The sequence below is a fragment of the Phalaenopsis equestris genome, unplaced genomic scaffold (genome assembly GCF_001263595.1).
Source record: "Phalaenopsis equestris unplaced genomic scaffold, ASM126359v1 Scaffold000223, whole genome shotgun sequence".
NCBI lineage: Eukaryota > Viridiplantae > Streptophyta > Magnoliopsida > Asparagales > Orchidaceae > Phalaenopsis > Phalaenopsis equestris.
In genome coordinates, this window is record NW_018164665.1 from 533109 (window position 1) to 545940 (window position 12832).

Genomic DNA, 12832 nt, shown 5'->3' on the forward strand with positions numbered 1-12832 from the left:
GATGTTGCACTCAAAGGTCATCAATCCCACTCACAGTTAGTTTCCATGTTCCTAATCAAAAGCATGTGTATCATCCAATAAGGCACAATCACAAGCATGCTTGATTGTTGAGTTCGAAATTAAAGTCCACCTATTATATCAAAAGTGCAACTCATACTTAATCTTACTCTTTACTTATATAGCCTGTCATCCATTCATTCACTTTCCATATAAGACTTAGTTTATTTTTGTCCCATATTTCTACAAATGTTTCATCTTAGAAACCTACTAGGAGCTTCTCATTATTCAAGCCTCAACACAAACATTCACTTGTGGGCTCCAAAAATAATGACCGCTCTCTAGAATTTTTTTTTTTGAGGGACAAAGGTTCAGAAAGCATATTAAATTTTAGATAAAACACTACCAAGAGGTTTCTCTCCCATTTTTGTGAGGAATTTTTTATTCGGGGTTCAAAGTTTCCGTTAGGCACAAGCCTCTTTGGTTAATTACCCCTCCTGATAAAACGAGAGGACTTTCAATTAACGCTAGTCATTAAACACTGAATATTTAATAATAATAGACTTACAATCTAAATTGTAAAATTTATCACTTGGAGCTTAAAGCATATGGTGAGGGAAATGATAATAAAACTAATCAAGATCCCATGGTTCCGTCGTCCCGAGTCGTCGTGGACCCTTATCTATTTAATCAAAGTAGGTAGTCGACCCAACCTGACTGAAAAATCCTTGTCAACAACCATGGATTGTGTCGCCCAAAAAACCCTTGTAGATCAAGGGTGGATATTTGTTTAAGAGAGCAAATTTAAGTTGGTCTTAGCTGATATAAGTCTTTGTGTTAATCAATTATACACATATGATTCACAACTCAAAAAAAACAGAAAGTTGTTGGAGAACATGCGGGCTACAGCCGTGACCGTTGCAAGCTACAGCCGTGACCGTAATATAATGGTGCATTTGACACAACCACCCGATCAGTGAGCTCTGAAACCACCCGATCAAAGAGCTCCGATTATAACCACTATAATATAATGGTGCATTTGACACAACCACCCGATCAAAGAGCCCCGATTATAACCACTACTATAACCACTATTTGTAGTGTCATTTGATGGCAAAATCATGCAGATAGAAGACTCAAACCACATTCTTATTGCCATGCAATTTTTTTTATTATCAATATAAGGGTACACTTAATATAAAATTCATTATTTGAAGCTAAAGTCAGTCAGAAGTTTGTTACCCTTAACAAACTATTGCGAAGAGTAGATGAGTTTTGCTTTAAACTTTTAAGTGATTAATTTAACCTGAGTGTTGACTTGAAAACTTAGATCGAATGTTGGATTGAAATTAACCCATCCAGTTTAGATTTTCAATCAACAAAACTATGAATGGAAAAAATGTTCAATAATTTTAATATCTTTTAGAAATTAATCGAGTCAACTTTAGTCCTAACAAAGAGGATTGGACTTGCAAATTCTTATATTTATGATATGGACATTATTATTAAATTTACTTGACTCGTCAACTCCAATATTTGTAAGGAAGAGGATGGGATCAGTAAAGTGAGATTTACAACTTTGTTCTATAAAAAAGGCGACCTGGTTAATTGATTTTCAAAGTCCTTATATGGGTAAGGCAGGAACGATTGCGTTCGACATTTGTCGCGTTCACGCCGATTTGGGCACCCCCACATCAATCTCCCGAGGTCGAAGGAGCTCTGACCCTTGTCTGCTAAAGCTTTTGTTTCCTCATAGTAGTCAGGTCGGCCTCACTGAAGGTATCGGGAATGACTTAATCTCCTAAAAAGTAATTATTTTAAGCGCTGACATTCCACAACATATCTTGATTGAATAAATATGAATCCTCATTTGACATATCCTGAGCTAGAGTTGCGTGTAGATGTAGGTTCCCGTAATGTAGCTGTCAAGCCCTCAAGTCTGAAACATGATTCTTCCACTTCTCGTACTCAGTAAAATGTAGTTGATAAATAAGTATGCGAGGAGAAGTCAAATATGGGATCAAATATGTGGCAGGCCGCACCACTCTCACTAGAAATCACTTAAGAGAGAAAACTTCTTCACTAATAGGATTTGAATCCCATTAAAAATTTTTCTTCCCCCTCAAGCTCTTAAGATACTTTCAAACGTGTGGTTCATCCCTCCTATATGGACACCTGATGGTAGGTGCACTGCTGAATTGAATATAATATCTGAAGAACTCTATAAAATCTTCTAGACGTGGTACAAATGCCCCATTTCTGACATGGACCTCAGTAAGCGAAAGTAAGGAAGGAGTTTATAAATATGAAAAAAGTATGAATTTCTCTTATCTTCGGTTGTCCGGTGTTTGATGTTGGTTCTTCAGATTAACGACACTCTTGGACCACTAATGAGAACTCTGTTGGAGTCTCTCATATGGCCTCAGCTTGAGCTGATAGGAACCGATGTTGCATCTCTCATTTCATCTTTGATCATGTCGTATATAAGTTGGGGTCTGAACATCTAGTTTGCAGTGAGCTGGTAGGAACCGATGTTGCATCTCTCATTTCATCTTTGATCATGTAATAATTTTATTTTTTTCTTCTTATTTGCCACCAAGGTACGTACGTACGTACATACATACCTACCTACCGAACATTAAACATCTCTTGAAACTTTTCGTAAGATTTACTCATGTATTATATTGCCAATTATTCAAGAAAGATCATTTTATAATGATTACAAGAAATGCATTAGACATGTTTGCCTTATTTTAAGTTCTCATGTTCAGCTCATGATGATCATAAAATATTGGTTTAAATACATGAATGTTTCAATTTTAGCTTATAATTACTTATCTCGCTGAGTTTCTAAGCTCACTAAAAAGTACTTTAATTGTTATTTCAAATGGAGGTAAGGATATGAATGAGTTGAGTGAGGATCATATCTTAAATCAACTACCTTATGTTTTGATGCATAAATTTGAAATAAGATATAAAATAAGCTAAGTTATATATATAATGAAAGTTTAATGTTATGCAAAAAAACTTCTATGTTTATTAAAGCTCCATAGTTGTATGAATGAAGTATTTGGATTAATCACAAAATCCCTCTTGATTTACTACACACTTTGTTTTGGTGAGCAGAATTTCAAAATGGGTGTTAATGATATATTTAATCAAGCCATACCCGCCTCTATTACAACTTATGCTAAGCAGGGATGAACAGTCATGTGACATGACAAAAAATCCTAGGAAAAGATTAGATATGATGTAGATAAAGGGCTTAAGATGCATGATGTCTAATATCATGACTCGGTCTAATAGCTTAGCCTTAACTAAGTCAGAAACTATGATCAGACGGCATTATAATATCTTTTACTTTCCACTGATTTTCATAACTTTCAATTTATAGAACAGTAACAAAGAAACTACAAAATATATTACACAGAAATAAAAATGTCAAAAATTAAATACTTAGTCTGCAAGTAAACATCTCAAACCAGCATAACAATATCACCACTCAGAAGTAAGCAGTACAATAACTACAACCACAACACAACATAATACTTATAAGTGTAATAGTCCTCCTGCAAATCATCACTTGCCTATCCGTTATATAAATATAATACTTTCCTGAAAGAAACCATTAAATTTCAAAAATAAATTACACAACCTAGCGAGCAATTAAAATCTTTTTATGTATTAAATTAATATGCAAATGTTATACATAAATGTCCCAAAAAATGAAATTTAATGATAAATCAAACTATAAGCTTTCATTTATAATTTAATCCTTCTCGTTCCAATTTAAATATTCACCCTTTTTAATCTTTTTAAGAAGTGACATTAGAATTACCATCAAAACCGAATGTATCATAAAAATTGTGCTTGTATTTACATTCAAAATTTTGCATAAAAAAACATATCTTAACCATTTTTATTTTCTTTTTCGTGCACGTGTGTATTATATCCCCTACCAGTACGATCTAGAAGTAATCCTAAATGACTTAAGTCTTTAAATTTTATTTCCTTTAAATACTTCATTTTAAAGTAGTTGAATAATCATTTTCCCTTATTATCATTTCATTTCATTTATTTTAATGATTCTTTTAACTTGCAACATGCAACTATAAAAGTATCTAAAGCAATAATACAAATCTTTATTTAATAAAATATCAAGTTAATACATATAATAAAGTAAATATTTATCTTTACCTTTAAGTGGCCCCTACGAAAGTTTATTCTTTCACTTCACTGTACCGTCAATCTTTACCAATCTCAAAATAAATAGTCTACATTAACAATTACCTTATCAACAATTACCTTATCAGTTCTTTGATGGATCTCCCTCCTTACTCACAATTTTCTTTCTTGTGTGAAAACAATAATTTCTAACTCCAAAACTTAAATTCCTTGATTTAAGATTTCTGAAATAAAATAATAAACATTAACCTTAATACTTATAAAATTAATTTAATCCATAAAATTTGCTATCAAAATAATAATGCTTGAATAAAAAAATTATGAATCTCACTTTAATAAGCCTTGATCAGTTGCCCTAAGCCGATATGCACAAGTCTTCCCCTCGTTCCTTAGATCTCGGCTCGACCTAGCACAACATGCGAGAGGTCATCTTCCTTCCACCTACTTCCTCTTCACATAAGAGCTGCTCAACTAGCGTTTCGTCAGGGCCAGCTCTCCACTTCACGCACTAAGTTGTGCCCTTGCCTTCTGTTGTCTTCCTTCGACTAGAGTTCAACATGATAGTGACATCACACGTGAGGCTCCTTCTTGAAGCTACGGTTCTTTCTCTTCCCTCGGCTAAGGTTTACTCCTTCAGCTACACAAACACCAAAACCTCCCATGCACGTAAGTGATGAATTCTTCCATTCCTTCTCTTTTTTCTTCTTTGCTCTTCCTTCTCCTCTACCGATCGGCAAGGGGACGCACAAAGCTATTCTTCTCTCTCTCTCTCTCTCTCTCTCTATATATATATATATATATATATTCTGTTGATTCAAACTGGGATATACGACTCTTAAGTCGAAACGAAGAGATGGTTATCCTTCATGTCTATTCATTATTATTATTATTACAATTTCATTTATTACATCTAACATAAAACTTAAAACTATATATAGAATATGGATGTAATAGATTTTTGCATGCATGAGCCGACTATATAGATCATCCAAACAATTAGCTCATCATTTGTACAAATAAGCCATCGTCCACATGATCAACAAAAACTAGACTATTGTTTGCAATTGGCCTTCCTTACTTGTTTCTGGCCTCGTAGGTTCGAAATGCATGCTTTGAACACACATATTGACCACATTCTATATAGTGGACCCCCTGCAAATATAGTTCGACTTAATTTCATAGAAATTGGCAAACATTGCCCGTGTTTTGTAGGCTTTGACTGAGTATGAACTTGATTGAGTAGACAACTTTAGATTAATGGGGAGATGACCCATAATACATGTTAAGACTTCCCCTTGATGCCACCAAACTTAAGACATCAACATAGGTCTCCTCTCAAGAGGAACAATATTATAGTTACTTCTGCTTGTGAACATTTAGGTGAACAACAACAATTTTAGACAAAGTAAATCATGGTAGCTGTAAGACATGAAATTGGTGTTTGTCATAATATCTCATGCGCATGCCAAAAAAAAGTCACTCTAAACCATAACTCAACTGGTAAAGTGTTAACAAAGAGAAGCTGAGCACTAATTTCAAACTGGGTTGTGCAATCTATATGAACCCGCAACATGCATCTTTAGAGGCAAAAGGTTCTTTTAAAGGAGCAAGTCATTAGTAGGCTTTCACCCACATTTTTCCCTCAAGTTATCAACAATTTCCATTTCACAGCCTCTAACAAGTACGATGATTGCATTAAAATACATGTCACTTACCATGGTTGAGTTCTGGCTAACCCGGGCATCAATGGGGCCAGAAGAAATTTCATCAAGTATACCATACATTTCAATGTTGCCACCAAAGTTGTGTAGCATGCACCTGAACAATGACATATAATGATATATAAATGCCTAAAAAATTTAAAATTTGGTTCTGGCTAAGCTAAATAATTGCTATGCATTAAAAAAAACTGAAAAATAAAGCCAATTGGTATTAAGAAAAATGCACTTTCTAGACCGGGTCAGATATGAGAACTGTAACAAGGATGATAATATGATCAATAATGAACATACATACTATAAGAAAGTACCAGACATATGGAACACCATAAAATTGCGATGATATTTTCCATATAGGTTTTACATCAGCAAATAAGTCAAGGATAATCATTTTCCCAATTGGAACAGAGTGTACAAGAGCCTGCAAAAAAGGGAAATAAGATATGAGGCTACGACAAGTTTACATGGACCGGGATGCTAGCAAATGCTTGGTAGTTAAGCAGTGATAAGTCTCTTGTATGTTCTTTTATCAATATAACTAAATAGACAACATACGCTATAATAAATGCACAAGGCAAGTAGCATATGTAGATGATACATAGAAAAAGAAAAGAAAAGAAATGCAACTAAAGAAGGTATAAACCATGAAAATTTAAAGAATGTAATATCAACTACAACAGAATCTAAAGAATAAATAAGATAAAAAAGAACATGATCAGGAATTTTTACTGCGAATTCAATGTTAGAAGTGTTTTGCACTAAAAATATGATTTCATAATTGGAATAGAAATTTTATAAACTACTATGGTGGTAGCCCTTATTAAACATAAAATTAGCTAAAAAAAAAATACTTACAGAATTCAGGTTTTTATAGCAAGATGCAGTAGTAAGATATGGTTAAATAGAATTTTGTGAATAAACTAAGAAGGAAAGAATTAGACCAATAGTAACATAGAAGTTTTACCACTTTATGTAGAACTTAAGGAGAAAGAAAAAAAATAGGAACCATAAAGTGAAAACGCCAAATCATCGGATAAGAAAAATGTTAAAGATGAATTATAAATTCAAGAAATGAACGAAAATATGAAACTTTCATACCTTCATTTGTGGTGGCTTCCAGAATCCTGCATCGGAGGAGAACAGCCAACCCTGTGAAAAGAGACTAGAGAGGTATTTAATTTACCATACAAAAAAGATCTCAAAAGCCAAAGATCTTTCTAGATGATTCATAAATATTGAAAAAAAATGAATATGCTTAATTTGTCCATGTAGTATTTAAATGTCTCGAGGATAAGTTGGTTATGCTATCCAAAACAAAGTAAATTTGGAATGTTAAGCAGGATTGTTCGGAATTGCATTAGAATTTTTCATTAGAATTTAATGAAACATTTTGTAGTTAATTAAATTCCTAATAACATTAGATGCTCAAAATGATAAATCCGACTCATCTTCTTGGGATGGCCAAAAAGCCGAGTCTGAAAGCAATTAATGCCCATTTCAATTTTCCATGGGATAAATGTGGGTCATTTGTTAAAAGCAAAATATATTAATTGGAACAAAAACAACTACCAAAAATTACCAATAAAAAAGAAAGCTACAATCGGCACATAAAGAGATAAAAATAAGACAAATAATGAAGCATAGCATGGATCATGAAAATCATAAAATTATTCATTTGTACTGTCCAAACTGAAGCCATGAAAAGACAAGGGAGTGTAGTGAAATTTTCTTCTAAGTTAAGCGCATTTTCGTACAAAGAACATGAAATTTCTAATGCACTAGAGAATAAACACTCCAAATACTCCATTCTGAATTAGATAGCTGCTGAGATATACTATCATCGTAATGTTCACAAAAAAGGTGGAGCTTAAGTGTTTCAAGAACATGAAGATTTTTTCAGGTAATAATAGACACGACAGCCCCAACTCTCGAACCAAGTGTTGTTTTGCACGAACCATTTCATCCCGAGGGAGGAGAGGACCGCACAATCACTTCTTCATTTGGAACTGCCTCCTAATTGCGAGAACCTCACCAACAGCTACCCTAGCAGTATTTATATGTTATTTTTTGGACAGGTCAATTTTTGCTTCAGCTTTTTCCGTCATCAGCGTCTTTTCCCTTGCAATGGCTGTATCCAAGGACCGATTGTGCTTTGGTTGTATCCAGCTCCAAAGTGGCGATTTACTCCACATCTTTCCTTTATTTTTCCCCCTCGCCAGCTTGATGCCTCCCTCCCTACAAACATGCCTTGCTGCTACCTCTCCTCCTTGCTCCTTCCAGATTGCTGCCCGCCCTCCCTGCATCGCACCATTGCTGTCCAGCCGCTCCCATCCCAGTTCTTGGCTTGCTCCCACTCACTCCACCTCTTGTTAGTTATCCAGTCGTTTAAGCACCTTCATTCCTCACCCTAGGTTGTCTTTTATGTTTGTGTTGTTATTTTCCTATTTTTTAAGACTTTACTTGTAACACTTTTGAATTTTAGTAATAATATTTTTATTCCATTGCGGTTTTTGGTTAACTCCGATATCATTTGGTATCAGAACTAGTCTAACCCTAGTCATATCCTAGGATTTCTAACCTTCCTACAGCTCTCAGCACCAAAATTTTTCTTTCCTATCCTAAATAACTTCTTCCACTCCTACAAATCCAAACCTTAGCTATTCCACCAATGAGACACATGTCTAAACCTACCCGAGAAGAGATACAACGAGAGATATAGTAGAGACTCGGGGAGAATGATGACGGGGCCTAGGAGGAAATTACCCTCGATCGTGATATGGAGAGTAGAAGAGGAGAAAGAGACAAAAATCTGAACCCTTTCCATAAAGAGAACTTCAGTAATGAAGAAGACAAACTACGACGCTTCATAATTCATTATCAGAAGAGGTCATGAGAGGAGGTGATGTATGGAAGACAAAGGGAATCAGAGTAAAAAAAAAAAGATCTACTGGAGTTCGATGGAGGGATTGATACAGATGATTTTATCGAATGGTTGCAGCCAGTCGATAGAATCTCCTTCAGAAGACGAGAGTGAAATTTGCCACCATCAAATTGAAAAAGAGTGCTTCCTTCTGGTCGAAAAATTTGTAGAGGTAAAGAAAAAGGAAGGAGATGCAAAGAAAATACTTAGCTCTTTATTACAATCAAGATGTGTTTCTAAGGCTCCATAACTTACAACAGGGGGACCTATTAGTGGAAGAGTTTATGACAAAGTTTGACCAGTTGCAGATGAAATGTGAGTTAGTCGAGTTTGAGAAATATACCATAACCTGATATCTGGAGAGCCTAAAGCCAGCTATCAACAACTTTGTGCAATTGCAAACCGATTGGTCACTGAAAGATCTCCAAACCTTAGCCTTGAAAGTTGAAAAACAACAAAGAAAAAACAGACAACCGCCCTCATTCAGACAATCACCTACAACTGTAGCTGACAACAAGGGTACATCTGAAGGAGTTGAAAAGTCCGAAAAGAGAAGTGAAAAGATAAATCTGAGTAGAAAGAAACTCGAAAAGAGCAATTCACCCTATACAGTGCCTACCATGAGATGCTTTAGGTGCCATGGCTACGAACACAACTTCCAACTGCCCCATGAGCCGAGTTGTTTCATTCACTGATCAAGGTGTTATCAAAGAAGTGAGTGAGAAGGAAGCATAGGACCAAGAGGAGGAGCTTTTACTCCAGGGAGATGAGGTAGAAATGCTTTCCATAAGCAGGGTCCTGCAAAATGAGAAGGAGAAGGATCATTTGTGGCTAAGGCATAGAATTTTCGCACCAAGTGTACCATGAAAGAAAATGTCTACAATCTGATTATTAACGGTGGGAGCTCTGAGATTGTAATATCCACTCTGATGGTGAAGAAATAGAGATTGGCCACACAAAAAAATTTCACAATCCTACTCCCTTGATTGAAAAATGGAAACTAGATATACGCAGATCAACAGTGCTTGGTTAAGTTTTCGATCGGAGATCAGCTACAAAAGCAGGTGTGGTGCAAAGTGATACCTATGGAAGCTTGTCATATTTTGTTGGAGAGATCGTGGCAGTTCAACCACAAGGCCCAACACGATGAAGAGTTTATGACAAAGTTTGACCAGTTGCAGATGTAATGTGAGTTAATCGAGTTTGAGAAATATACCATAACCTATAGCTGGAGAGCCTAAAGTCAGCTATCAACAACTTTGTGCAATTGCAAACCGATTGGTCACTGAAAGATCTCCAAACCTTAGCCTTGAAAGTTGAAAAACAACAAAGAAAAAACAGACAACCGCCCTCATTCAGACAATCACCTACAACTGTAGCTGACAACAAGGGTACATCTGAAGGAGTTGAAAAGTCCGAAAAGAGAAGTGAAAAGATAAATCTGAGTAGAAAGAAACTCGAAAAGAGCAATTCACCCTATACAGTGCCTACCATGAGATGCTTTAGGTGCCATGGCTACGAACACAACTTCCAACTGCCCCATGAGCCGAGTTGTTTCATTCACTGATCAAGGTGTTATCAAAGAAGTGAGTGAGAAGGAAGCATAGGACCAAGAGGAGGAGCTTTTACTCCAGGGAGATGAGGTAGAAATGCTTTCCATAAGCAGGGTCCTGCAAAATGAGAAGGAGAAGGATCATTTGTGGCTAAGGCATAGAATTTTCGCACCAAGTGTACCATGAAAGAAAATGTCTACAATCTGATTATTAACGGTGGGAGCTCTGAGATTGTAATATCCACTCTGATGGTGAAGAAATAGAGATTGGCCACACAAAAAAAATTCACAATCCTACTCCCTTACTTGATTGAAAAATGGAAACTAGATATACGCAGATCAACAGTGCTTGGTTAAGTTTTCGATCGGAGATCAGCTACAAAAGCAGGTGTGGTGCAAAGTGATACCTAGCTTGTCATATTTTGTTGGAGAGATCGTGACAATTTAACCACAAGGCCCAACACGAAGGGTTCAAGAACACTTATTTATTTAAGGGTGGAAGACACAGTCCTTCTGCCCGTCACAGATGCGAGAGTGCACATCACAGAAGAGACGATAGTCCCAAGAGGGGCCTTCTTGTAGTCCATATGAGAGGCTTCATTGGCAATGGATTTAGTATTGTTAGAGGGAAATAAGGAGGAGGTTAAGATACTAGAACCCATATAGCCACTGCTATGTGACTTTCAGTACGTGAAGACTAATAGCCTTTAGAGGGGTTGCCATTATAGAGGGTCATTCAACATGCCAAAGATCTCATCCCCAGATCAACATTGCCCAACATGCTTGCCTATAAATTGAGACATACAGAGTACAAGGAATTACAATGACAGGTACAAGATCTCATTGTGAGAGATTTGGTCAGAGAGAGTGTACTAGCTCGTGTGTTGTCCCCTCCTAGATGGTACCCAAGAAGGACAGATTGTGGAGGATGTGCATTGATAGTCGGGTCATCAATAAGATCACTATCAAATACAAGTTCCTTATATCTCCCCTGGATGACCTCTTGGATCGGTTATATAGAGCCATTATCTTTTCCAAGGCCGACTTATGCAATAAATATCACCAGATCCGGATGAGATCAGAAAATGAGCGGAAGACTGCTTTCAAAACCTAATATTAGTGGACAATCATGCCTTTTAGGTTAACTAAGGCACCTCAATAGGTTGATGAAGCAAGTGTTCTAGGTTCACATTGGGAAGTTTTTAGTGATGTACTTCGATAATATTATGGTATACAATAGATCAAAGGAGGAGCACTTGTAACACATGAGGACAAATCTTCGAGCTTTTGCGGTCAGAGAAATTATATGCATCTCAAAGAAGTGCCACTTCCTGATAGCAAATGTATGTTTTTTGAGTTATATTGTGTCTAATGCAAGCATTAAGATGAATCCTGCAAAGATTGAGGCAATTATGAATTGGACAACCCCCAGTCTTTTACCTAGTTAAGTGTTTTTGAGACTGGCATCATTGATTCATCAAGAGCTTCAGGCACATCACAGCTCAAGTTCCAGTTGATAGATGCAGCTCAATCCAGTTTCAATACAGTGAAGGAGAATGTGATTCAGACACCAATATTGGCCTTACCATACTTCAATTAGCTATTCGAGGTAAAGTGTGACGGCTCAAATGTAAGAATCGGAGTAGTACTGAGCGATCGAGAGCTCTTATTCACTGGAGTCACTACCTGCAGACGAGTGATTCCACCTTATTTATGGATCATGAGGCTTTGAAATTCTTGAACAACCAGAACAAACTGAAGAGTTGACATTCGTCCTGGATGGAGTTCTTGACATCGTCTTAGTTAGTGCTTAAACATAAAGCAAAAAGTGAGAAAAGAGTAACAGATGCACTGAGCTGGCATCATTTGTTGATCACTTCTATGCATACTCAAGTTGTAGGCTTTGAGGTAATGAAGAGATTTTATAGGACAAACAAAAATTTGAAGAAAGAATTGTTCAAAACTTGTTTTGTACATTCATAACATGTGCTTAAATAGAGTTTTACAATATTTTACAATACACCCCTAAACTTCTTCAATATTCCCTTTTTACCAATAAGATTGTAAATAAGGTCCAATTCTAAACACTCCCCCTCAAGATGGGCAAAAGATATCCACTAAACTCATCTTGTCACATAACCTAGACAAATCTAATGAACTAAGTCCTTTAGTGAGGAAGTGAACCATCTGCTCTCTAATGGCTACATAACTTAGCTCTAGTAGCCCGTTATTCAATTTTTCCTTGATGAATAAACTATCAATCTCCACATGTTTGGTTCTATCATGTTGCACCGAGTTGTTGGCAATGTTGATTGTCGACTTGGTGGTCTTCCGAAAGAGCAAGTTGCCCCCTAAGATGAATCTTCTGTCATCTGCACAACTCGCTCAGTCAGCGTCACAACATCCCTCAATGTCTACATGTCCATTCCTCCTGAAGATCAACCTGTTCCCTGGTGCACT

General features: G+C 36.3%; 1 protein-coding gene across 1 annotated transcript in view; it reads right to left on the reverse strand.

Annotated features, from left to right (window-relative positions):
- Positions 1–12832, reverse strand: part of LOC110023203 (alpha-N-acetylglucosaminidase) — a 133033-nt gene that overhangs the window by 50754 nt on the left and 69447 nt on the right. Inside the window, exons 11-13 of the mRNA XM_020722501.1 lie at positions 6999–7049; positions 6212–6321; positions 5898–6000 (exon numbers count right to left, since the gene is read on the reverse strand). Coding sequence (XP_020578160.1) covers positions 5898–6000; positions 6212–6321; positions 6999–7049 — 264 coding nt within the window. The remainder of the gene's footprint in view (positions 1–5897; positions 6001–6211; positions 6322–6998; positions 7050–12832) is intronic.